Source organism: Pan troglodytes, chromosome 10 (genome assembly GCF_028858775.2).
Source record: "Pan troglodytes isolate AG18354 chromosome 10, NHGRI_mPanTro3-v2.0_pri, whole genome shotgun sequence".
NCBI lineage: Eukaryota > Metazoa > Chordata > Mammalia > Primates > Hominidae > Pan > Pan troglodytes.
Window position 1 is genome coordinate 106,708,227 of NC_072408.2, and position 26,464 is coordinate 106,734,690.

Below are 26,464 nucleotides of genomic sequence, written 5' to 3' on the forward strand. Positions count from 1 at the left end.
TCTTTTGTTTGTATGCCACCCACATCATCTCTCCCTCACAATCACACTCCAACTTCCATAATACCTAATTTCTGATTCCTAAGCCTATCTCAGATTCTGCAGGATGAATCAGTTTGTTTATCATTGGTATATCCCTCTGCAGATAATTAGATTTTACATTCTTGCTGCTAAGTTATCTACAATTCTTCCATATGCTTTCAATTTTCCTATACTACAGATGAAGGTTAGAGAAATCTAGTTTTCCAAAAGATGGAAAGTACCTGTTGCTTTTGTTTGTTTGTTTGTTTTAAGTGATTTCTAGTAAAGAAGTACTTTTTCTGCCATTTTGAAACAGGTAAGTCTCTAATTATGAATTTAAAACTTGAAGACATTGATAGATATGAACAAAATATGCTCCAGAGCAAAACTCTACCCATTAACAACAGATAGTGTTGGTGATCATGCACCACCAGATTAGAATGGCCATTATGTTGTTGGTTATCCCCATTCTGGTAATATGACATAGCAGCTAAGAGCATGAGCTCTGAGGTCAGATTGCCTAGCCTTAAATCCTGTCTCTACCACCTTACAAGATGCATAATCTTGCACACATTCTGTTTATATTATTCTCTTGACCTGAAAAAATGTAGAGTGATGATGAGGATTAAGTGAACAAAATGCCTGGCACACAAGTATTCAATATATACAAACTACTATTATTAACTCCAACAGATCAAATTTTCCAAAGTAGTGAGAGTAATATGCACTAAGCGCCTTACAGATATTAACTTACTGAATCCTGAAAACAATACTATGAGGTAGGGATATCACCGTGCCAATTTTATAAAAGATAAAACTGATAGATGAACAGGTTAAATAACTTGCCCAAGGTCACACGGCCAAAAGTAGATAACAGGGATTCAGTTTGAAGAAATCTGGTCCCATCGTCTTTGATCTTAACCACTTACAATACACAGCCCAAGGATAGCATCATTCAAATTTGAGTCCCCAGGTTCTCTCTAGCTCTCTTATGGAATGCCAATTAAGTTATATTCGGTACCACAGACTAACTTAAAGGAAGATTTCAAAACGACACTGCAAAATTTGAACCAAATTATTTCTCCATTTAACTGCCTTCTATGTACAGGTAGTAGTATAGAATAGTTGTGTACATGTGATGCTCATTTCCATAATGAGTAAAGGACATAAAACATAAAAATATCATGCAGTTTTTAGGCCTATTGCTCCCAAATCTTTCACTCTGATTATATCCTTTATTACAGGGAAATGTGTTTTCTAAGTCTATCTTCTTTGCATGGATTGAAAGATTTGTGAAACTGAAAACTAACCTTCCTCTGCCAAGAGCCCCATCAAGACAGAAGTTCTTAATTAACTAAGCAATTAGTCACAACAAGTGAAAGCTAAAATGGAGCATGAATACATAATTTGGTGATTATTTTTCTCCACTAGAACCCTTAGCCAGAATTTAACAAAAAGGGTCCTGTGGGTGCTAGTTTTGGGAAGGATGGTAAAACCTGGACAGAATGCACTGAACAGCTATTTGAGGGCTCCAAGGAGTAAAGAATTGCAGATGGATTGGAGAAGACCAGAATTCAAAGTATCAGCAGCGTGTTTCTTGTTTTTCCTTAGTATCCCCCAGTCTGGTGTCTACACCTGGTACACCAAAACCAGGAGTAGACACCAGCATACAAACAGAGAGATTTCCAGAGAAGTCCTCTAGCTCTGGCTCAACAGGTAGGAAAACAAAGAGATTTCTAACACTCAGAGAGAGTGGGGGAAATTCCAGGTTTTTCTCTTATATCATCATTATTACTTATGTTTTCTCTCTTTCATGCCTCAGTCTCCAGGCCATCCTGTGGCAGTGGCAGCAGCAACAATGGCAAGCAATGGAGTGATTCACAGGTGCCTGAAACTTGGATAGAAGTGTAGTCCACAAGAGAGAGGCAAACTCCTACTGCTTTTTCTCTCTATCTCTGTTTACCTACCTCTTGAACCTAAACATGGGTACAACTACAGGATGTGTGTGGCAGAGCAGGATAACTAAAACTCCAGTTTGTGGCCAAGGAACCAAAAAATACTGGGGATATTGCAGAGAAAGGGTTGGGATATGAGCCCGTCCTGAGCTGCACATCCACAGATATGATCTTGAACACCTAACAAAGACTTGAGAAATGAATTAAACTACTGACCACTACCCAGATCTCAGACTGGCTGCTTGGTTGCAAATATGTGGGACAGAGCAAAAGAGCATCACAGAGCCTTTGAAAACGAATTGACACTGAAACCACAAGCCACTGAAGGCTGGTCAGACCTTACAACCTGAATTCTCTGGGTTGATTGCATGCTAAAATAAAAATATCAACATTCACCATAGGATGTAAGTAAGACCCAGAGTCTCATAACATGATATTCAAAATGTTCAGAATATAATACAAAATTACTCAGCATTACAAAGAGCCAGAAAAACTTCAAATTACATAGAGGAAGAAATTTCACAGACATCAATGCCAAGATGATACATATGTTAGAATTACCTGACAAAGATGTCAAAGCAGCTATTAAAAACACTCTTGAAATAAATAGAAAGTTTCAGCAAGGAAATAGAAGACGTGAAGAAGAACCAAATGGAAAATTTAGAACTGAAAAATGCAATAGCAAAACTTTGAAAACTCACTGAATGAGTTCTGTAACAGAATAAAAATGACAAAGTATCAATAAACTTGAAAGCAGATCAGTATAAATTATCCAATCTAAACAACATAGAGAAAAATACTTTAAAAAATAAATAGAGCCTCAGGACCTGTAGGACAATATCACAATGCCTAATATGTATATCATCCCAGTCCCAGAAGGAGAGAACAGAGTATAGTACCAAGAAAAACAATGTAATTGCTAAAAACTGACCAAATTTGCCAAATGACATAAACCCAGAAATTCAAAAAGTTCAGTGAACTCCAAAAAGAATAAACCCCAAAATACCCATACCTAGACATATGATAATCAAACTTCTAAAATTTACAGAAAATAATGTTGGAAAGTAACCAAAGAAAAATGATGCATTACTTACAGGGAAGCAATGATTTCAAAGTCTGAGGATCCTTCATCAGAAGTGGGAGCTAAGCTATGAGGAAACAAAGGCATAAGAGTGATATAATGGACTATAGAGACTTGGGGGAAAGGGTGGGGAAGGGGGTGAAGGATAAAAGACAACACAATGGGTGCAGTGTACACTGCTTGGGTGATGGGTGCACTAAAATCTCAGAAATCACCACCTAAAGAACTTATCCATGTAACCAAACACCACCTGTTCCCCCAAAACTACTGAAATCATAAGAAGAAAAATAATTTTTTTAAAAAAAGAAGTCATGGAGGCCAGAAGAAAGTGCACTCATTTTTAAAGCACCGAGAAAAAGGAACCATGAAACCAGAATTCTCTATCTAGCAAAAATACCCTTCAGGACTAACAATGATATAAAGACATTCTTACATGAAGAAACACTAAGAGAATTTTCATTAGCAACAGACTTCTCTACAAGAATGACTAAAAGAAAGTTCTTCAGCCAGAAGATAATGATGCCATATGCAAATCTGGAACATCAGAAAGGAAGAGAGAACAACAGGAATGGTAAATTTCTGGGTAAATATAATACACTATTCTTTCACCCTGAGTCATTTAGAGTATGTTTAACAGTTAAGAGCGAAAAACAGAGCATTGTCTGATGAGATTTTCAATGCGCAAACAGAGTCCAAAACTAGGCCTACAAAAGTATGATCAGTGGGTTTTTGGCGAAGGTACAAAGGCAATTCAATGGAGATATGATAGTTTTTTCCATAAGAGGTGTTGGAACAAATGGACATTTCGAAGCAAACAAACAAACAAACAAACAAAAAAAGAACCTCACGCTTTATACAGAACTTATCTTAAAAGAGAACATAGACATAAACATAAAACATAAAACTAATTTAAAACATCAAATATAGTTTTTTGAGTAATAATTGGAAAAAATCTTAGTAACATTAGTTTAGGAAATGATACACCAAAAGCATGATTCATAAAAAAATTTTTGATAAATTGGACATCATCAAAATAAAACTCTTGCTCTGCGAAAGACCCTGTAAAGACCATGAAAAGACAAGGCATAGACTGGGGGGGAGAAATCTGCAAATCGGCCGGGCACAGTGGCTCACGCCTGTAATCCCAGCACTTTGGGAGGCCAAGGCGGGTGGATCACGAGGTCAGGAGTTCAAGACCAGCCTGGCCAACATGGTGAAACCTCGTCTCTATTAAAACTACAAAAATTAGCCAGGCGCATTGGCAGGCACCTGTAATCCCAGCTACTTGGGAGGCTGAGGCAGAAGAATCACTTGAACCTGGGTGGCAGAGGTTGTAGTGAGCTGAGATCGCGCCACTGCACTCCAGCCTGGGGTGACAGAGTGAGACTCTGTCTCAAAAAATCTGCAAATCATATATCAAACAAAAGATTTGTATCTGACTATATGAAAACTCCCCAAACTTAAGAAAACAAACAACTCATTAAAAAAAATAAATAGATGATTTGAAAGAAAACTTCACCAAAAAAGATACATAGATACTAGGTTGGTGCAAAAGTAATTGCGGTTTTTGTGATTACTCTTAATGCTGAAAACCACAATTACTTTTGCAACAACTTAATAGTAAATAAGTACATGAAAAGATGCTCACTGTCATTAATCATTAGAAAATGTAAATAAAAATCCACAAGAACATGCTACTACACACCTATTAGAATGGGGGAAAAACAGACAACTGCAGGTACTAGCAAGTATGCAGAGCCATTGGAACTCTCAAACATTGCTGATGGGAATGTAATATTACAGCCACTTTGGAAAAGTTTGGCAGTTTCTGACAAAGGTAAACATTCATTTAACTTATGACCCAGTAATTCCACTCTTAGTTATTTGCCTAAAAGGAATGAATATTTGTTTCACAAAAGCACCTGTACATGAATATTTACAGTAGCTTTATTCATAAATAAAAAATGCATATGTCCTTAAACTGGTGAATGGATGGAACAAAACTAATTGTGGCACATTCATACAACAGAATACCACTCTCCAGTAAAAATGAACTATTGATACACACAACAACATGGGTGAATCACAAATGCACTATGTAAAGTCAAAGATGACAGATGTAAAACACTATATACCATATAATTCCATTTATATGACATTCTGGAAAAAGCAAAAAAACGGGGACAGAGAAAAGATCAGAGGTTGCCAAGGATTAGAGCTAGGGAAAAGGTTGACTACATAAGAGCAGACTGAAGGCATTTTCAGAGACAATGGAACTCTTTAGCATGTTCATTGTGATGGTGGTTACAAGATTACATATTTGTCCAAACTCATAGACCTGTACACCAAAAACAGTAAATTTTATTGCATTTTAATGTTTTTAAATTTTAAAGCAAATTTACCTATTTAAAAAAAAAACAAAGACAGCAACAACTTAGGATCCCATATTACCATCACTATTTAATGTGATCTTAGACAAATCACTTAATATAGAGCTTCGGTTCCCCCAATTTTTAAAATGAAAAATACAGTATTTATATCTCATAGGTCTTTATAAAAAAGTTTTTTAAAGGTTTCAAGATCCTGCCTTTTCACATTCTATTTCTTCTGAAATGTTTCTTCCCATCCTCTCTTCCCTACTTTGCTTGGCTAAATGCTATTTGATTTTCAGGTCTCAGCTTAAATGTTATTTTTTCATAAAAGCTTCTCCTAACTCACATTTTAAATCAGGGCCTCAGCTATGCCTTTACTGCCCAGTGTACTCTTATTTCATAACACTTCTCATGTCCTTTTTTTTTTTTTTTTTTTTTGAGACAGTCACCCAGGCTGGAGTGCAGTGGCCCGATCTTGGCTCACTGCAAGCTCTGCCTCCTGGGTTCCCGCCATTCTCCTGCTTCAGCCTCCCGAGTAGCTGGGACTATAGGCACCTGCCACCATGCCCAGCTAATTTTTTTGTGTATTTTTGGTAGAGACGGGGTTTCACCGTGTTAGCCAGGATGGTCTCAATCTCCTGACCTCGTGATCCGCCCGCCTGGGCCTCCCAAAGTGCTGGGATTACAGGCTTGAGCCACCGCGCCCGGTCTTTTTTTTTATTTCAAGAGCTTAGGAGTACAAGTAGTTTTTGGTTACCTGGCTGAATTTGGTAGTGGTGAAGTCTGAAGTTTTAGTGTACCTGCCACCCGAGTAGTGTCCATTGTATCCAGTATGTAGTTTTTTTATCCCTTACCTCTCTTCTACTCTCCTTATTTCTGAGTCTTCAATGTTCATTATATCACTCTGTATGCCTTTGCACACCCATAACTTAGCTCCCACTTATAAGTGAGAACATATGGTATTTGGTTTTCCATTCCTGTGTTACTTCACTTAGAATAATGGCCCCCAGTTCCATCCAAGTTGCTACAATGGACATTATTTCATTCTTTATTTTATGGCTGAGTAGTATTCCACGGTGTATATATACCACATTTTCTGTATCCATTCATCAGCTGATGGACATTTAGGTTGGTTCCTTATCTTTTCAATTATGAATTGTTCTGTGATAAACATATGCAAGCACATGTATTTTTTTTTATAGAGAGGTTGTACTAACTTACATTCCCACCAGCAGTGCACAAGCATTCCCTTTTCACCACATTCACGCCAACATCTTTGTTTTTTGATTCTTAAATAATGGCCATTCTGGCTTGGGTAAGTTAGTATCTCACTGCAGTTTTAATTTGCATTTCCCTGATGATTAGTGAGTACATCTATAGGTAAATAACTTTATTTAATGCCTGTCTCTTTCATGAAATGGTAAGCTCCGTGAGGGAAGAAACTGTTATCAGAATACAAGCAGTACAAAGTGTCTGAAACACTGGTGAATATTCTGTACATATTTTTAAACAAATGTGCAAAAACACAATGGCATTTCCTATTGTGTAATTAATTCTTTCTTAATATCTTTACCTTTCTCACTATTTATATGTATAGACACATGTATCTTAATGTTTTTATCTTCCTCACCCTGTATATATACACATACATATATGTGTATGTATGTGTATATACTATGCATATCATCAACAAAGTTTCTTAGCAAATGTCCATCAAAAGATAACAAATAATAGATTATGCCTTGGTTGACATACCTGTTTACTAACTTTTCCTCATTTGTAGTCATTAACACTAATTGAACCTGACAAAAATAAGATGTGACAGACCTACTGTATATCCACAAGTCAAATTAACAAATTAGTTGAAGAATCAATACATCTATATATGAGTCTACTAACTGTTGGGCATACATCCAGACTTACATGCAGAAAAGCACTTAAGAACCAAACCTTTTTCCCTCTTATATAAGTTGTCAAAAATGCTACAGATGTGACATTTAAGAAACTCAGAGCATGACTTATAGATTACCTTATGTATAATGGTAAAAATTCCTCTAGAACAACCAGCAACGTTAATAATTAGTTGGAACTCAATTATGGATACTTGCCAAAGCAAATCCCCAGAAAGCTATCTTGTATCTTTCAACCTGGCCTTGTAGAAATGATCTAATGCAGCATCCTACAGTGTAGGTACGTGGGGTATTAATATCCCGCCCTCCTTGATGGGTCAGTAACTGAAACAGTGAAAGGCTCAATGAAGATCGCAGCACTAATAAACGGTGGGACAGGTATTAATACTGCAATGCCGCACTGTCCAATATGGTAACCACTGAGCCACATGTAGCTACAGAGCACTTCAAACGTGGCTAATCCAAATCAAGAAGTGCTGTAAGTGTAAAATACATACCAGATTTCAATACTCGGTACAAGATAAAGAATGTAAAATTCTCATTATTTGTTTATACTGAATACATGTTGAAATGACTATGGGTTGGATTAAATAAAATCATTATTAAAATTAATATCACCTGTTTCTTTTCACGTTTCAAAGTGTAGTTACTACAGATTTTTAAATTATATATGTAGCTTGTATTATATTTCCAGCGGCATCAGATAGAGCACTCCTGGATCAGTATGGTTGAATAATATGAGACATTTGGAGGCAAACATTTAGGTTTACTTCCCAGACTCTACCATATACACACAGAGTGACTTTGCAGAAGATTATTGTATATCACTAAGATGACTTTTCCCACATTTAAAATCAGAACATTAAATCTATGATACAGTACTAGTACGAGGTTAAATAATACATTAAAGGTCTAATAATGTATTCTACAATGAATAGCCACTTGATGTTAATTTCTCTTTTCCTCCTTTTTCCTAATCCACTTCCCTGTTAATTTAAGCTGCAGTTAAACTTCCATAGTGGACAGATTAGTCCCCATGCCTACTATTCCCAGTACCTTGGTCGAGGTTAACACAACCTCCATGACCAGAAAACCAGGTACAGAATGGTGGTCACTGAGTAGCCCAAAGTAGGTATGACACAAGTATGACCTGTCTGTAGTTTGGCATAGTCTAATACAATGGGCTCAAACAGTGAATAACAGCATATCTGCTCCCTTCAGAATTCATCCAAGAAACAGAGACAGACTGGTTAATAACAAAAGGGTAATGGAAGCAGACGTAGAAAGAGACATGGAAGTAACAAGATGGAAAAGCCATTCATTTGTTCATTCCACAAATATTAATGACTGTGTATTTATTACATGCTATGTGACCTGAGAGAGGAAGTAAGAGGGGAATAATTCCCAGAGCTTTATAAGACCCAGACAACTTCCAGTTCCAGTCCAAATGTCTCTTTACAACAAATATTTTTTCTTTAGACGAATAGATGAAGGCTCTGTTCCTTGAAACTAAAATGACCTAACGTAGCTTCACAAAGGAAGGCACAGAAAAGTGCCTTTTTGTTAGACACTCACACACACAAAGACAAAATATGTATTGCCCTAGGTAATAAATCAAACAAAAAGGGTTCTTCCTCAAAGTGGGCCGTTCCTTTCCTAAAACCAGTAACAGACAGAACAGAAAACAACAAGTGGAGATAGCAAGGGCCACTGACCCTTAATATTCCTTTAGAAAGCCACTACCAGAAATACACTTTTAAGTGCCTTACTGCACTGCATAGAAATATGTAGGCAAAGAGAAAAAAGATCGGCCAACTAAAACTACAGACTATAAGTACTTATTAAAGACTACTTTCACTAACATAAATGGGATTCACTACATCAGAGTCCCCTGATCACTTTTTGCAGGGCAGTCTGTGGGCCTCACTAAACTAATTTGTGATATTAAGGTAAGGAAAGAAGAATTTCCTCATTCTAAATGTATTATTGGACAGGCTTGAAGTCCAGGTCTTAAGTATGGTTACATAAGGGACAACAATAACTATTTGTTTCAAATTGTATCTCTTTCAATAAAACAATATCTCAGTGGTTTCAGCAGGGAGTACAAGATCTGATCTCTTAACCCTAAAATTCCAACCCTGGAAAAATGGCTCACCTTCGCCAAAACACACACACACACACACACACACACACACACACACAACTAGAGATTGATTTTTCACACAAAATTTATGTACTTATTAAAAAGGAATTTACTTTATAATTATGTGCAAGAATTATCATGGTGAGAAGTGAATGTTGGTTTTAATCATTGCCAGTAGATCCTCCCATCAGCCACATAATCATATTCACTTTATGGAGGAAGCACTATTACTCCGTACCAAGCATCTTATATAATATAGCTCTTTGTTTTCATCCCTATGACAAACCATGTGAGATGGGTGTGTGACCCTTGTTTTAAAAACAAGGAAACTGACTGCTGGAAAGGTAAGTAACATAATTATCCAAGATCTCCAACCTAACAAATGTCAAAGTATGGGAGCTGACCTTGGGCTTTTATGCTCTTGTCCACAATAATCCAGAGCACCCAGAACATTTATATCTCTAAGAAGTTAGGTTTAGAAAAATGCATCTTTTTTTGCATATATGTCACCAACTTCGGGTATTTCTTATTACAAGAGACCTTTTTGCTTAAAGATTCCAAATCAATCACCCATCATTTTTCTAACACTATAAATTCTAAATGCAAATGTCAACTAAGAAAGGTCTATGAACATTTTAAAAACTCATTTTCCCCAAATCCATATGAGTCTGAATGCTGAGAAATTCCACACTAAAGGTAGAATACTTAACAAAACACCAACATTTCCCTTCAGAAATAACAAAGGGAAATATAAGTTTGTGCTCACTTTTCCATAATGTCATGGCATGTTAAAAGATGAAAACCTAGTAACAAAGTCAATTAATAGAATCTACAATCTTTTTAAAATATTTTAGTAGCTTAAGAAGCATATTAAAACTAGAACCTAAATATTAGGCTGGAATCGTGGCACATATTTAGCTCTTCCAGAATCATACTCACAGTGGGGCTGACACTGTATTTTAACAAGCTTCTAGGTGGGCCCATTCATCTAGCAGCTTAAAACCTCCCCAGGTGATTCCAATGTGAACTCCAGGCTGAGAACTCTCATAATTGGAAACCACTGGACTGGCACATGAGAGCCTGATTTCTGCTGAATGTCCTTTCTTTGAGCTCTTCTCCCCCAGTCCTATGAAAAGCATGGTCACTGATTAACTCAGAGTTAGGTGAAGAAAATCAAACTTGGAGAGATAATTATAATAGATACCGTGATGGTTAATTTTGTGTGTCAACTTGACTAGGCTATGGTGCCCAGTTGTTTGGTCAAACATAGTCTCCATGTTGCTGTGAGGGTATTTTTTAATGTAATTAACATTTAAATCAGTAGACTTTTAGTAAATTAGATTACCCTCCCTAATGTAGATGAGGCTCATACAATCAGTCAAAATCTTAAGAGCAAAGGCTAAGGTTTCCAGAAGAGGAAGGAATTCTGCTTCCCAAATGCAACACTGAAACTCTACCTGGCTTTCCAGCCTGCCTGGCATGTGCTGTAGATTTCAGAAAGGACTGCAACATCAACTCTTTCCTGAATTTCCAGGCTCCCAGCTTGCCTTACAGATTGTGAACTTGCCAGCTCCCATAATCACATGAGCGTATTCCTTAAAATAAGTCTCTTTCTCACTTGCATTCATGGTGTGTGTGTGTGTGTGTGTGTGTGTGTGTGTGTGTGTATTCTCCTGTTTCAATTTCTCCAGGGGACCCTAATGCTAGATACCATTATTTAAACACAGACTATGTACTAGAAACCATGCTAAATTATTCACATACATTTTCTGAGTTAGCCTTTACACAACCCAATTAAACAGTTGAATAAGCAAGCTATAAAGAGAAGATGTGACCAGAGATAGGGAAGCTTCCTTTAGTGGCTGTGGAGAGCAAGCAGTACAGAAGTTAGCACTAGGTGAGCCAAGAAAAAGCCAAGGACAAAAGAAGATAGGGTGTTCATTGAAAAAAACAAAAGACAAAAGGGAAAGGGGAAACCTATAGATTTAAAAAGACAGTGCCCACCATAGGAAACCATTCATCTACTTTCTGCTTTTATTGCTTTGCCTTTTATGGACATTACACTTAAGTGGAATCACACAACATGTAGTCTTGCATCTGACTCCTTTAAAGAAGCATAATGTTTTTGAAGTTTATTCATTTTGTAGCGTGCATCAATAGATCACTCCTAAAACTTCTTGAATATAGAAGTGGAATCATGTAGTAGGTCTATGTTTAAACTTTAGGAAACTGTGAAAGCAGTTTTCCAAAGTGGTTGCACCATTTTATATTCTTACCAGCAATGAAGATTCCACGTTCTCCATATCAATGCCAAAATTTATTATTGCTAACTTTTTAAATTACAAACAATTGAGAGCGTGCATGTATGTGTGTGCATGTGTGTGCAGAGTGTGTACTATATAGAGGGTGTTTATATCTCATTGTAATTTTTTTAAAATAGAGACAGAGTCTTGCTACGTTGCCCAGGCTGGTGTTGAACTCCTGGGCTCAAGCAATCCATCTGATTCTGACTCCCAAAATGCCAGGATAACAGGTGTGAGCCACCACGCCCGGCCCTCGTTGTGATTTTAATTTGCATTTGTCTAATGACTATTTATGTTGAGCATATTTTCATGTGTTTATTAGCCATTTGTAGATCTTCTTCAGTGAAATGTCTATTAGAATCTTTGACTATTTTAATAAACTTTGGATATTGGTACTTACTTTAATAAACCAACTGTAAAATATGTTTATGATAAAATTGTGGAAATTTAGACATTCAAAGGATACTTGATATTAAGGATTTATTAGGGTTGTTTTGGGTTTGATAATGCTATTGCAGTTATGCTTTTAGAAAAAAACTTTACCTTTTAATGTGACACACTGAATAATTTATAGATGAAACAATGTGAGGTCTGTGATTCGCTATAAAATAATCCAGAGGAGGTAGGGGAATTTATATAAAAGATTGGCCATATGTTGACAACTGATAGTTCTTGGAGCTGAGAAAAGGATTCATGGGGACTCATAATACTATGTTTGAAATTTCCATAATAGGTTTTTTTGTTTGTTTGTTTGTTTGAGATGCAGTCTCGCTCTGTCACCCAGGCTGGAGTGCAGTGGCGTGATCTCGGCTCACTGTAACCTCCGCCTCCCAGGTTCAAGCAATTCTCCTGCCTCAGCCTCCCAAGTAACTGGGACTACAGGTGTGTACCACCATGCCCGGCTAATTTTTTGTATTTTTAGTAGAGACGGGGTTTCACCGTGTTAGCCAGGATGGTCTTGATGTCCTGACCTCGTGATCTGCCCACCTCTGCCTCCCAAAGCGCTAGGATTACAGGCATGAGCCACCACGCCCAGCCCACAATAGGTTTTAAGAAATAAAAGCTGACACACTGAATGCATGCATTAACCTACATATACACTCTCTCAAAATCTACTAAATACACCATAAAGGGATTTTTTAAGGCATAAGCAACAAGAAGAAAAGGAATGGGAATGAAGACAACAGCAACAAAACTTTGGAAGCTAGAAAGTATATGGATGAACATGAACCAACTTGAGAAACCTGAATCCCCAACCAGAAGTGGAAAAAGCCAAGAAAACTACCTGATTTACACAACAAAAATCTTCAAAGGGTTTAGGAATAGGTGGCATCAGGTACATCTCTGGAAATAAGTTTGAAGGTGGAACTGAACACCAAGGAATAACTGAAAGTAGATTTAAGAAAATGAACCTCCAGATATTTTACTACACTCTACACAGCCAACCAACCACCCTTCTCCTACTCCAGCAAATGACTTTGGCTTATTTTCTGCAGAGTCAAAGAGAGGTTCTCTGCGATGAAGAATCCAAGCTACGGGTGAGGGTGGGGACAAAATACTAAAATGAAGAAAATAAGTAAAAGTCTACAGATTGAATATAGAGACTTCTTCCTCAGTTCAGCTCCCAGAATGCTTATAGAGAGGCTAAAAGATTAGAAGAATCTGGATGTCCAACAAGAAAGACTAAAAGATGCTGACATTAGAGGACCCCCCACCACGTCTGCTCACTCCACAGTAATAAGCTTCACCCATGCACACAGAGTTCGCACTAGCTTCACAGAGCCCAACCTTTTCTTCTGAGTCATTAATTGGTAGAGATAACTTATTGGGGTTCGGGGGGTTGATTTAAAAATTGAGAACTATAGGCCGGGCGCGGTGGCTCACGACTGTAATCTTAGCACTTTGGGAGGCCGAGGCGGGCAGATCACAAGGTCAGGAGATCGAGACCATCCTGGATAACACGGTGAAACCCCGTCTCTACTAAAAATACAAAAAAATTAGCCGGGTGTGGTGGCGGAAGCCTGTAGTCCCAGCCACTCAGGAGGCTGAGGCAGGAGAATGGCATGAACCCAGGAGGCAGAGCTTGCAGTGAGCCGAGATCGCGCCACTGCACTCCAGCCTGGGAGACAGAGTGAGACTCCATCTCAAAAAAAAAAAAAAAAAAAAAAAAAACAACTGAGAACTACAGAAAAAGTTACAGATTTATGACTATATGAGGAAGTAATGAAAAGCCATTTCATGAAGCAGTGGTGAATCAAGTTTTTACTATATGTTATCTCTTGAGAGAATAGTTTATACTAAATTACTTATTTTATTAAAAAAAGAAACTATGCCAAAAAAGAAAAACAATATAAATGGTCAAATTTAATATATTTTTGGCTTTCTTTTTGACAAACTGTCTGTAAAAATGGTGTCTATTGTTCCCATATTTATGACCATGTGTACCCAATGTTTAGCACCTATTTATAAGCGAGAACATGTGTTATTTGGTTTTCTGTTTCTGCGTTAATTCACTTAGGATAATGGTTTCCAGCTGCAACCATGTTGCCTCAAAGGATATTATTTTGTTCTTTTTTATGGCTGTGTAGTATTCCATGGTGAATATATACCACATTTTCTTTATCCAATCCACCACTGATGGGCAGCTGGGTTGATCTCATGTCTTCGCTCCTGTGAATAGCACTATGATGGACATACGGAGCCCAACTTTTAAATACAAATGGACAACCAAGGATCACAGGACATTTTAGAAAAGCCCCAAACACGAAAAATGAAGGCTGAAAAGTGAAAACCTGAAGAGATTTGTAAAATAAACCTAAGTGTTAGATAAACTGACAAAATTTCCCAGAAAGTAAAGTAAAAAGATTTTTAAAGGTACAAATGGACGAGCGCAGTGACTCACACCTATAATCTCACCAATTTGGGAGGTCAAGGTGGGAGGATTACTTGAGCCCTGGAGTTTGAGACCAGCTTGGGCAATATAGGGAGACCCCCATCTCGAAAAAAAGAAAGGAAAGAAAGGAAGGAAGGAAGGAAGGGAGGGAGGGAGGGAGGGAGGGAAAAAGAAAAGAAAAGAAAAGAAAAAAGAAAATTAGCCAGGTGTGGTAGTGCACGCCTGTAGTCCCAGCTACTCAGGAGGCTGAGACAGGAGGACTGATTGAGCCTGGGAAGTCAAGGCTGCAGTGAGCCATGGCCATGCCACTGCACTCCAGCCTGAGCAACAGAGCAGGACCCTGTCTCAAAAAAAAAAAACAAAAAAAAAACAAGGTACAAATAGTGCTTGATTTACCATGGTTCAACTTAACAATTTTTCAACTTTAACTTGGTGCAAAAGTGAAAGGCCTTCAACAGAAACTATACCTATACAACCATTTGGTTTCAGTACACTATTCAATAAATTACATAAGATATTCCATACTTTATTATAAAATAGTCTTTGTGTTAGATTATTTCACCCCACTCTGTGATAGATATCCAACAATTTATTATAAAATAGGCTTTGTGTTAGATGATTTTGGCTAATGTAAGAGTTCTGAACATGTTTAAGGTAGGCTAGACTGAGCTACAATATTCAGTAGGTTAGGTGTACTGAATGCATTTTTGAATTATGATGTTTTCAGTTTACAATGGGTTTACCAGGACATAATCCCATCACAAATCAAGGACCATTTGTATAATACTTAATTTTATATGTCAATTTGGCTGATCCACAGTGCCCAGATATTTGGTCAAACATGATTCTGCATGTTTCTTGGCAGACATGTTTTTCAATGAGATTAACATTTAAATCTGTGGATTTTGAGTAAAGCTGATTATTCTCCATAATGTGGGCAGGTCTCATCCAATCAGTCAAAGACCTTAGTAGAACAAAAAATGAACACCCAGAAGCAAGAAGGAATTTTGTCATCAGACTGAAATATGTATTAGTCAGGGTTCTCCAGAGAAACAGAACCAACGGGATAGAGAAATCTAGAAAAATATTTACTATAAGTTACCTAGAGGCTGAGAAGTCCCATGTGGCGAAATCTCCACAAACACATGAACGAATTCCTTAAAATCAATCCATCAACCCCCAACCCGTGTGTGTGTGTGTGTCCTTTTGATTCTATTTCTCTGGAGAACCTTAGTAATATACGATAGTAGGAAATAAAGCATTTAAAAAAGGAAAGTCAAAGCCAGGAGGTCAACATCTTAACAGGATATCCAGAAAGACAGAACAGAAAAAACAAACTTGACTAAATCAAATAAATAATTCAAAAAACTACCCCAGAACTGAAGAACATGACTTTCTGGATTGAAAGGGCCCACAGAGTACCAACCACAAAAAACAGAAATAGATCCACATGAACTACCTACTTAACACACCAGTACACCTCCCTCTAAGAAGGCCAAAACCCTTACTCAGAGTAATTGGCCTACAATTTCAGCCTCTTTTCTATGGAGTCCTTCGGTTCTGGAAAATACTCCTGAGATTGATGAATAGAAAAGAAACAAGAGCAGGCAGGACTCTGGGCCATCTGCCCCTGCTTCATTTATAGAAGCCCTGCTTTTATGTTTCATATTTTAGATTTTTGGATAAGTTTTTTTTTACTTTGCATTTTTGCATTGGCTATTTTTTAATTGTATCTCTTTAAGGTATATAACATGATGTTTTGATATATATACACATAGTGAAATGATTACTGTAATCAAGCCAATTAACATATCCATCATCTCACACTGTTACTCTTTGTATGTGTGTGGTACAAGTACCTAAAATCTACTCTCTTAGCACATTTCCAGTATACAATATTATTAACTACAGTCCTCATGCTATACAGTAAATCTCTGTGCTTACGTGTCCTACATAACTGAAATTTTATACTCTCGTTGACCTCCATCTGCCCATTTCTCCCACACCCTTCATTCCTGGTAACCACTCTTCTATTCTCTGTTTCCATGTACTTGAAGTTTCATTTCGTTTTGTTTTGTTTAGATCCTACAAATAAGTGAGATCATATAGTATTTTTCTATGTTTGGCTTATTTCACTTAGCATCATGTCCTCTACTTTCATTCATCTTGTTACAAATGGCAGTATCTCCTTCTTTAAGGCTGAATAATACTCCATTGTGAATACAGACACCACAATTTCTTTATCCATTCATCTATCAATGGACACTTGGATTGTTTCATTATCTTGGATATTGTGAAGAAAACCTCTTTCTTTTTGCTCTTTAAATATATAAAGAGCCATCTCTGGTGCAAATTCCAAAAGAACTGCCCATGACCAAGACTATTCCTGGTGGTTCACACCTCATCCTTTCCCTAGCTCCCAACAATGACATCTAGAATATTATACTGAATTACATTTCAGGCCTTTGTGGTCTAGCCTAGAACTTAAATGTGCCTTAAGATCCAAACAAGCAGCTTTTAAACAAACTTTTGGAAAATGCTCTCTATTCATAAATGGAAGCTCTCTGTGCCTACGGAATAGAAGCAAATTCATTTATTAATAGTCCCTAGGTCACTCATAATTAGTGCAAAACTAGTCTGTTAACTAGGCAACCCCTGAGGCTTCAGGAAGTAATTCATTTATGTGTTTGTTTTTCTTCAATATTTATAGTTGTTGTCTTGCACAAAAATCTATCTCACAGAGATGTCTGAAATCTCTTCACTGGTCATTAACTACTCTGATAAACATTATTTACTTTTCTCTTAAAACATATAAGAGAACTAGAGAAATTCTGAAAGTAAATGAGATAGCACAAAAAAAAGATGAAAGAACACTGAAGATAACTTTGGTATATTTTATAAATCTTCCCAGAGTCTCGGCTTATAGCTGGGTTTAATGCCTTGACACATACATATTTATCAAAATTGGCAGAGTAATAAAATCAGGTGAGATAAAAACTGACATGAACACTACAAATACAAACTTACTGTAGCTTTTTTCAAAATTATATTCAAAATGGAAGCATCTAACTAAAAATTGTTACTTTCATTGTACACAAAATGAGTATATGTGTATATGGGTATATGTGTGTATCTCTCAAATGCATCATACTAGCAAATTTGAGCAATGTTTTTCACATTCTCATTTAAACATAACTAAAGTCATCCTCAGTGGCTACCTAATCAGCCTAATTACTCTGGGAATTACTATTAAACTAGTGAAAGCCACACAAAAGATTGGTGTAAATTATTCCAGATTCAAATAAAACATATCATTTCTATTTTTCCATTCACAGCTGCCGAGGAACAACTACACAGTCAGCAGCTACTAGAATAAAATCTTACAGTCCATTCAAATCTAAAAAGCAACACTGTGCTTATTTAACAAACAAGTATGCTATTTATCTACCATACTAGTGCTTAGAACAAGGACGGGGAGCCATTTTGGCTATAAAGTTTAGACAGCTTCAAGATGAAGGTCTGAGCTAAGCCTTAAAAGATAGGTAGGGATATAGAAAGGAGAGAGAAGAGGAGTTCTAAACGAGGACATAAAGTTTGAAAATTAAAAGTTCAAAAAAAAAAAAAACCCTGAAAACTACCATCCAGCAAACAGTTTTCCCAAAATGCAGAGTTCTTAGAAGGGAATGATGGGAAATAAGATTAAGTAGGTGAAACTTATACTGAGAAATAACAGAAACATTTAGATAGAAGTACAATGATGGAAGGCATAATTTTTTCAGTGTACATGTGCATATTAAATAGCAACACATATAAAGCTCTTAGCACAGTATCTGGCCCATAAGGCTAAATAAATATTTGCTATTATTGTTGTTATTATTATTAACTGAAGATTTCAAATAGTATTTTCTGTAGCTTAGACAACTAGTAAATATGACTACCCCGATTTTTAAAATCTAGAATTAAACATTTCTATGTACTTCTTAATTTTATATACATGATCTCACCACAAAGCCCTCAATATTATTCAAAAGGCACATCTTTATTTCCCTGTATTTCAAATCAATTTCTATCTAAACAGAAATTCAGCTTGGTCTTTCCCCAGGCAATGATAACCTTCTCTGACACTCTCTAATGCTGACGTCCTCCAAACAGGACTTCAAAAAGAAAAAACCTTCCCCAAGGAACAGCAAGAAAGAAGGAAGCTTTATAACAGATGAATTTATAGGCAAGTCTGTCTCTTATCTAACTTCTGTGAGTGTCCAGCCCTGATCCTGTGTCTTTGGTTTAAAAGAAAAAAAGCCCTGGATAAGCCAAGCTCAGCCCTAGGCATCCTCCTCTTCTTCCTATTTTGGCCCTGGCTTCCATGACCCTATCTGTTTTCTGTAATTTGCTACATATAATGGGTAAATATGGAACAATGATGAAGAAAGCAAAGATTGGGGGGGGGGGTTGCCAAACTGCTCTCTGCTTTAGCCCCAACTTTGATATAAGAAGGCAGGAGAGCCACGGATTAATATCATAGGTGGTTTTTCATTTTTCATAACATTTCAGAGCCTGAAAGACTGTAACAAGATGGTGATGATGATGATGATGATGATGATGATGATGATGACGACAACAACAACATTTCACATTTATTTAGGCTTTCACTACATAATCGCAAAAACACTATCTCATATTAACAAGAATAACAGCTACATGGAGATCAATGAGTCTAGTCCTCTCATTTTATAGGTTAGACAACTTAATGAAGTCAGAGAGATTAATAACTTTGTCAAGACTACAAATTAGTGGCATTGGTGATAATAACAGTGATGATAATAATGATGTTGATGGTGGCAGTGATTACGTTAATAACCCACTAAATTCTTTGTGTGCCTTGTCTCATTTAATCCTTACAGCAGCCCTAGGAGGGAAGTACTATATTTATCTTAATTTTAAGCTGAAGCAACTAAGAATTTAAAAGATCAAAAAACTTGCCCAAAGTCACACAGCAAATAAGTGGCAGAACTGAGATTCAAAAAGCAGATGGACTCAAAAATCTGTCGAGTTAAAACACTAAACTACACTTCTTGTAGTTAAAATTACAACTCGATTCTTCTGACTCTGATCCTAGTTTAATATTGTTTCCCTCATAGCCTGTCTCCTAAATTTAGTGAGGTATGTGTTGAAATAGAAATCTAATACGTATTGCATTTATTTTCTAATATATTATCTGTTACCCCTACAAGTCTAATGTTACAGAATATAGATCCATCTCCAGCTGTAAAAGTATACTAATATATATTATTAAGTAATTAGCAATAGTATTCATTTTATCAATATGACATTTAATCAATTTTAGTTTTTATAAGTCAGATGCACATAGTTTATTTCAAGAGAAAAAAAAGTCATCTCACTGTTATATTCTTGCAGAAGATTGCCCTGTCCTAAAATCAGGATTATTTGTAGACAATACAAAGCAGCTAAACTAGCTTCTCTTAGAATTTCCACTTTAGGAAATAAATAACAATATACACTAAGTTAAAAATAATAATGCCCTTGTTATTTATAATCTACCCTCAGGGAATTTTAAAGCACTTTTCATGTCGTAACAGTCTTAAAATGTTTCCAGGATATGGATTGGCAAACCAAAGTACTGTAAAAAGAATTGTGATTTTTTTTTTTTTTTTTTAGATGGAAACTCGCTTTGTCGCCCAGGCTGGAGTGCAGTGGCGTGATCTCGGCTCACTGCAACCTCCGCTTCCCGGGTTCAAGCGATTCTCCTGCCTCAGCCTCCCAAGTAGCTGGGACTACAGGCACCTGCCATCATGCCCGGCTAATTTTTGTACTTTTAGTAGAGATGGGGTTGCACCATGTTGACCAGGCTGGTCTCAAACTCCTGACCTCAGGTGATCCACCTGCCTTGGCCTCCCAAAGTGCTGGGATAATAGGCATGAGCCACCACTCCTGGCATAACAGTGATCTAAAAATATTCTATATGGCCATGTGCAGTGGCTCACGCCTGTAATCCCAGCACTTTGGGAGGCCGAGGCAGGTGGATCACAAGGTCAGGTGTTCGAGAACAGCCTGGCTAACATGGCGAAACCCTGTCTCTACTAAAAATACAAAAATTAGCCAGGTATGGTTGCAGGTGCCTGTAGTCCCAGCTACTCGGGAGGCTGAGGCAGGAGAATCACTTGAACCCGGGAGACGGAGGATGCAGTGAGCCAAGATAGTGCCACTGCACTCCAGCCTGGCAACAGAGTGAGACTCCGTCTCAAAAAGAAAAAAAAAAAACTATGTGAAGTAGCTCCTTGCACACAATAGTGACAAAAAATATTTAGCATTTATTCAAAGAGCTATAATTTCCAGAACTCTTTCAATTCTTACCCTAATCCTGAGAAGCAAGCAGGGAAGATTACATTATCCCCACATTAAAGTTAAGGAAGAACTATGATTCATAATGGATACTTGTCTCAGCCAAAATCACAGTCACCAAGAGGCAGAGCCAGGATTAGAACCTTGGTCTTCTGACTCGTGAGTCATATATACTTGCTACTCTACTTGATCCTTATTTCTTATATAAAAGAATGTTCAGTTAATGTTTGACAAATGAATGTATGCAATGCATGAGCAAATCACATTTCATCAGAAAGAAATGCTGAATTTCTAAATTTCAGACCAGCATTTTGCCATTATATAATTTTTTCTCTGTAACTATACTTTTTGTTTCTGAAGAATGAGGCTGTCCCCTCAACAAGTATAATTATCCTCTGGAAAAGCAAATTATCTTTGAGCTGATAAGCTGATAAACAGCTAACACACAAAATCACTAATTTTTTTCTAGATAAAAATCACCAGTTAAAAAAATAGATATATCTTCTTAGAAATATACCAAGAAAACCAAATGCTATAACTTTTAACCCTAGTTTATAGCATAGCTAAAGAACAATTACTACATATACTAGACACAGTTTTGGAATGAATGAATGAAGACTCATTTATACCAAGAAGGAAGAAAAGAATCACAACACAGTCCACCCATGATTTCACATCTATTAAGTAGAAAATATTATCATATTCTCACAACTGTCAGCCTGTGCTGCCAGACTTCACATTTAGCAATTATCTCAATGCCAGCTGTCCCCACAATTTCGTTTCAAATTTAATATGCCCTAGAAAATATTACATTTCAAAATTTCTAGCAATTTGCAAAAGATAGAGACAGAAGAGGCAGCCTCTATAGCAAAGGCATGTGTAGGCTCTCCGCACACTGTGGGAACACACTGGAATCCTATAGTGGACATTTATTATGTGCCCCCCAACCCTCTCCAGGATTATTCTGGGTCTTCTGGTACAACTCCAAAACCTCATTTAGATAACACCCCTCCCCCATTCTCAGTCCATGTAGCCTGGATGAGGTCTCCTTACTCCACTCAACAAAGCCAAAAATGAACATAAGACAGCTGATGCCAACATCAGTGCTTTCTACTACATTATGCTTCACATTACAGTGACATTTATTGTTTTGTCTGCCTAACACAACATTCCCTTCTTATGGAATGGCAACTAATGGCTATGTGATCAAGCTGCCTGGGTTTGAAACCTGTTCCCACCACTTCCTACCCATGTGACTTGATCCATTTATTTAACTGCTCTAAGCCTCCATTCCCTCATCTGTAAAACAAAGATTCATTCACATATTCAACAAATATTTATTGAACACTTATTATGATCCATGCTTTGTGCAAGTGCTGAGATAAGAATAGTGAATAAGATAGAAAAGGTCAATATCCTCATGGAGCTCAGATATGGCAGTAAACAACAATAAACCAACAAGAGAGGTGCAGATTATAAGCACCATAAAAGAAATAATGGGAGAAGATAGTTAAAGAGTGATTCTAGATCCACTTACATAGAATGTGCAGAATTTCAAGATAAAGAAGCTTTCAGTATAAAGCCTCTCTGAGGAGGTGACATTTTAGCTGAAATATAAAAAGAAAGAATAAGCCAACCACTCAAAGAGAACTGGAAGATCATTCCAGGAAGAGGGAAAGCCAGAGGAAGAAAAGAGCTTGGCACAAAAGGACATCTAGATAACTGAAGCATGGCAAGTGAGAAGGGGATAAAATAACACAAGACGACATCAGAAAGCTAAACAGAAGCCGGACTGTGCTGAGCCTTGCAGGTATGGGAAGAAATTGAGATTTCATTCTAGGAGCGAGCAACGGAAATCCATTGAAGTGCTTTATTTAAAGCTTTGTGTTTTTAAAATATTATTCCAGCTACTATGGAAAGGATGGATATGGAAAAGAAGAGTTATCTATTCAATATAGTTAAGTGGATGGATGGAAGAGGGAAAGAAGGAGGGAATCAGGGATGATTTCTAGGTTACTTGGGTTGAGCAGTTGTGTATATGGTGATCTATTGATTGAGACTACAAAGACTAGGCAAAAGTCAGGGTTCAAGAATTATTACATTTGAGATGCCTATCAGATCCTCAAAATAGCTGTTATACGCTTTTTTTTTTTTTTTTTTTTGAGACAGAGTCTCACTCTGTCATCCAGGCTGGAATGCAGCGGCACCATCTCGGCTCATTGCAACCTCCACCTCCTGGGTTCAAGCAATTCTCCTGTCACAGCCTCCCAAGCAGCTGGGACTACAGGCATGCACCACCATGCCTGCTAATTGTTGTTGTTGTTGTTGTTGTTGTTGTTGTTGTTGTTGTTGTTGTTTTTAGAGACAGGGTTCGCCATGTTAGCCAGGCTGGTCTCAAACTCTTGACCTCAAGTGATCCACCCTCCTCGGCTTCCCAAAATGCTGGGACATGAGCCACCATGCCCAGCCCTGTTATACATATTAAATGAAATAATCTATGTAAAAAGCACAATGCCTAACGCAGAGTAAACATTCAATAAATGTTAGCTATTATTCGTGTTTTGAGAAAAAGAGGAAAGTTCCTTCCTTGGTCTACCCATGTGGTTTTGGTAATGACTGATGACTTTATCTTATCCCATGACCCAGCTAGGGCATTGGACAACTGGTCTAGATGAAACCAACAAGAATCACACTCTCTTAGCTGTGGTGATTAGTCCATCACTCAAGCCACACCAACTTAAGTTCTTCCCTATGATTTTCAAACTAGAAGCTGAAAGGGAAGTTCCCCTTCCTCTTCAGTAGGGACCCTGTAAGAGTCCAGGGATGCTGATGGTAAAGTTCCTACTTCTAGGAGAAATGCCCTCTGTAATTGGAGGGAATAAGGCTGATACCCAGAGAGAAGCACAGATGAGAGACAGAGTACTAGAGGCAGAGAGTGCTTATTTCTAGTAATTCTAGGGTAGTGCTGTCCAATAGAAGCATAATACAAGCCACATATGAAACACTAAAAATAGACAGATAAAGTTAATTTTAATAATACATTGTATTTAAACCAATGTATCCAAAATAGTATCATGGTAATATGCATTCAATATAAAAAGTTGCCAAATAAGAATGATACAATGGACTTTGGGGACTCCGGAGGAAAAATGGGAGGGGGGGCGAGGGATAAAAGACTATGAATGTGGTGCAGTGTATACTGCTCGGGCGATGGGTGCACCAAAATCTCACAGATCACACTAAAGAGCTTACTCATATAACCTAATACCACCTGTACCACAATAACTTATAGAAAAATTAAAAATAATAAAAAATAAAAAGTTGCCAAGTGTTCAAAACCCAGTGTGTATGGTAAACTTGAACTCAGACTAGCCATATTTCAAGTGATCAAGAGCCATATATGACTAGTGGCTACTGTGTTGGATAGCACTACCAACACTACCTGGGCTCTACCCAGGCCCTTTGCAGGCCATAAGCCAATGCATGCCCTTGTAGGATTTCATTAATTTAAGTTGGATTTGTGTCTCTTATCCCGAGAGTCCTTAATTTACCTAAAAACATTCTTTCACTTATTCCATTTACATCTGAAACCCTAATAATTCTTTTTTTTTTTTTTTAGATGGATTCTTGCTCTGTCACCCAGGCTGGAGTGCAATGGCATGATCTCGGCTCACTGCAACCTCCACCTCCTGGATTCAAGATAATCTCCTGCCTCAGCCTCCCAAGTAGCTGGGATTACAGGCATGTGCCACCATGCCCCAGTAATTTTTGTATTTTTAGTAGAAGAGGGGTTTCACCATGTTGGCCATGCTGGTCTCAAATGCCTGACCTCAGGTGATCCGCCTGCCTCAGCCTCCCACACTGCTGGGATTACAGACATGAGCCACTGTGCCCAGCCTAATCATTTTTTTAGAAATCACACACAGTACATTATATTCTGAAAATTGATTCACCAATTCTTATTAGCATAAGGACTATCACCTATTTCCCTACTTGAGTGCCAACTCCCACTTCACATATGCACTACAGTTAAGACTCATTAGACCTCTGTATTCCGGCCTTGATTAGCACAAGAAACCATAATGGAGCATCTGCAAACAAGAATCAAAGGTACTACACGTGATAACTCTGATTGAGTTGATCTGAGGTGGAATCTGGGACTCCATTTTTTTAAATGTTGTCCTAGTAATTTTGATAATCACCCAGATTCAAAACTACTGAGTTGGATCACTTACTAAATCTAAATAGCAACTTCTGCCCCTTATTTACCTTTTCTATTGTTACAAGTATTTCCTCTGTTGTATTTACTGAAGCGCATACTATATTCACCTTTGTATACTTAATTCCTAACCCCTTAATGGATACACTTCAAATATTCAATAAATAATTGTTGAACTAAAAGAAAAACTTAAAGTGGACTTTTAATATGATGCTATTTCCAATATGATATCTAAAATAGTCCAGAGAAGTAGTGGGAGATAATAAGAGTACTAAGTTTAGGTAATGGCCTATCTCTTCTTCTTTCTGTTCTAATTTTAATTAGCTCTCTGCTAGTCTGAATTGAGGGTAAAGGGAGTTAATTGTTGAGATTGCTCTGATTACAGTTACATTAAAAAGAAAGTGCCCTATGGCCATATTAAGTGCCATGTTGTACCCAAATGTCCACCTGTAGTTAGATAATTTTGATTTAATTGACTTCACTCACATCCAGAGACCATGGAAGGGAGTGAAAGTTTGGTCAATTAAAAATCAAGCATTAAGAATGTCAACTGATTCCTCCTGAGTGAGAATTAGAGAAAAGGAATTCTAGGTCTGTGGGCAACAGGGAAAGACATACCAAAGCATTCATAAATGGCTCTTGGTTCCTCACCTCCTTCTTCTCTTCCACACACACATTCTAGGAGGTTCAATAAAGTGCTGTAATGTGTTTTGCACACAGAAGGTACTCAACAAAGTTGTATCAGTTGCTGGGGCCATAACAAAGTATTACAGGCTGGGAGGCTTAAACAACAGAAATTTGTTTTCTCACAATTCTAGAGGCCAGAAGTCTGAGATCAAAGCATTCGAGTGGTTAGTTCTTGCTGAGGCCTCTCAGTCTGGCATGCAGATAGCTGCTTTCTTCCTGAGTCTTCACAGGGTTTTCCCTCTGTGTTTGTCAATGTCCTAATCTCCTCTTCTTATAGAGATACTAGTCATATTGGATTAGAGCCCACCCTAATAACCCCATTTTAACTTAATTACCTCTTTAAAGACCCTGTCTCCAAATACAGTCACATTATAAGGTAGATGGGGTTAGGAGAGCAACATATGAATTTAAGAAGACATAATTCAGCCCATAACAAGTACCGTCTAGGTAACCACTCTAACAGAGGTTAGATGAATCCAAGAATAGCTGAATCTTGAAGAGGTCATATAGAGTTATTTGGTTT

At 37.4% G+C, this 26,464-nt stretch overlaps 1 protein-coding gene across 15 annotated transcripts in view; it reads right to left on the reverse strand.

Annotated features, from left to right (window-relative positions):
• The window catches only part of ANKS1B (ankyrin repeat and sterile alpha motif domain containing 1B), a 1,252,139-nt gene that overhangs the window by 1,147,933 nt on the left and 77,742 nt on the right, over window positions 1-26,464 (reverse strand). Inside the window, exon 1 of one of the 15 annotated variants that reach the window (XM_063787002.1) lies at window positions 3,068-3,200. The exons of the other annotated variants lie outside the window; for them this stretch is intronic. Coding sequence (XP_063643072.1) covers window positions 3,068-3,141 — 74 coding nt within the window. The 5' untranslated portion in view covers window positions 3,142-3,200. Of the gene's footprint in view, window positions 1-3,067; window positions 3,201-26,464 lie in introns of those variants that run through there. 15 annotated transcript variants of the gene reach the window in all.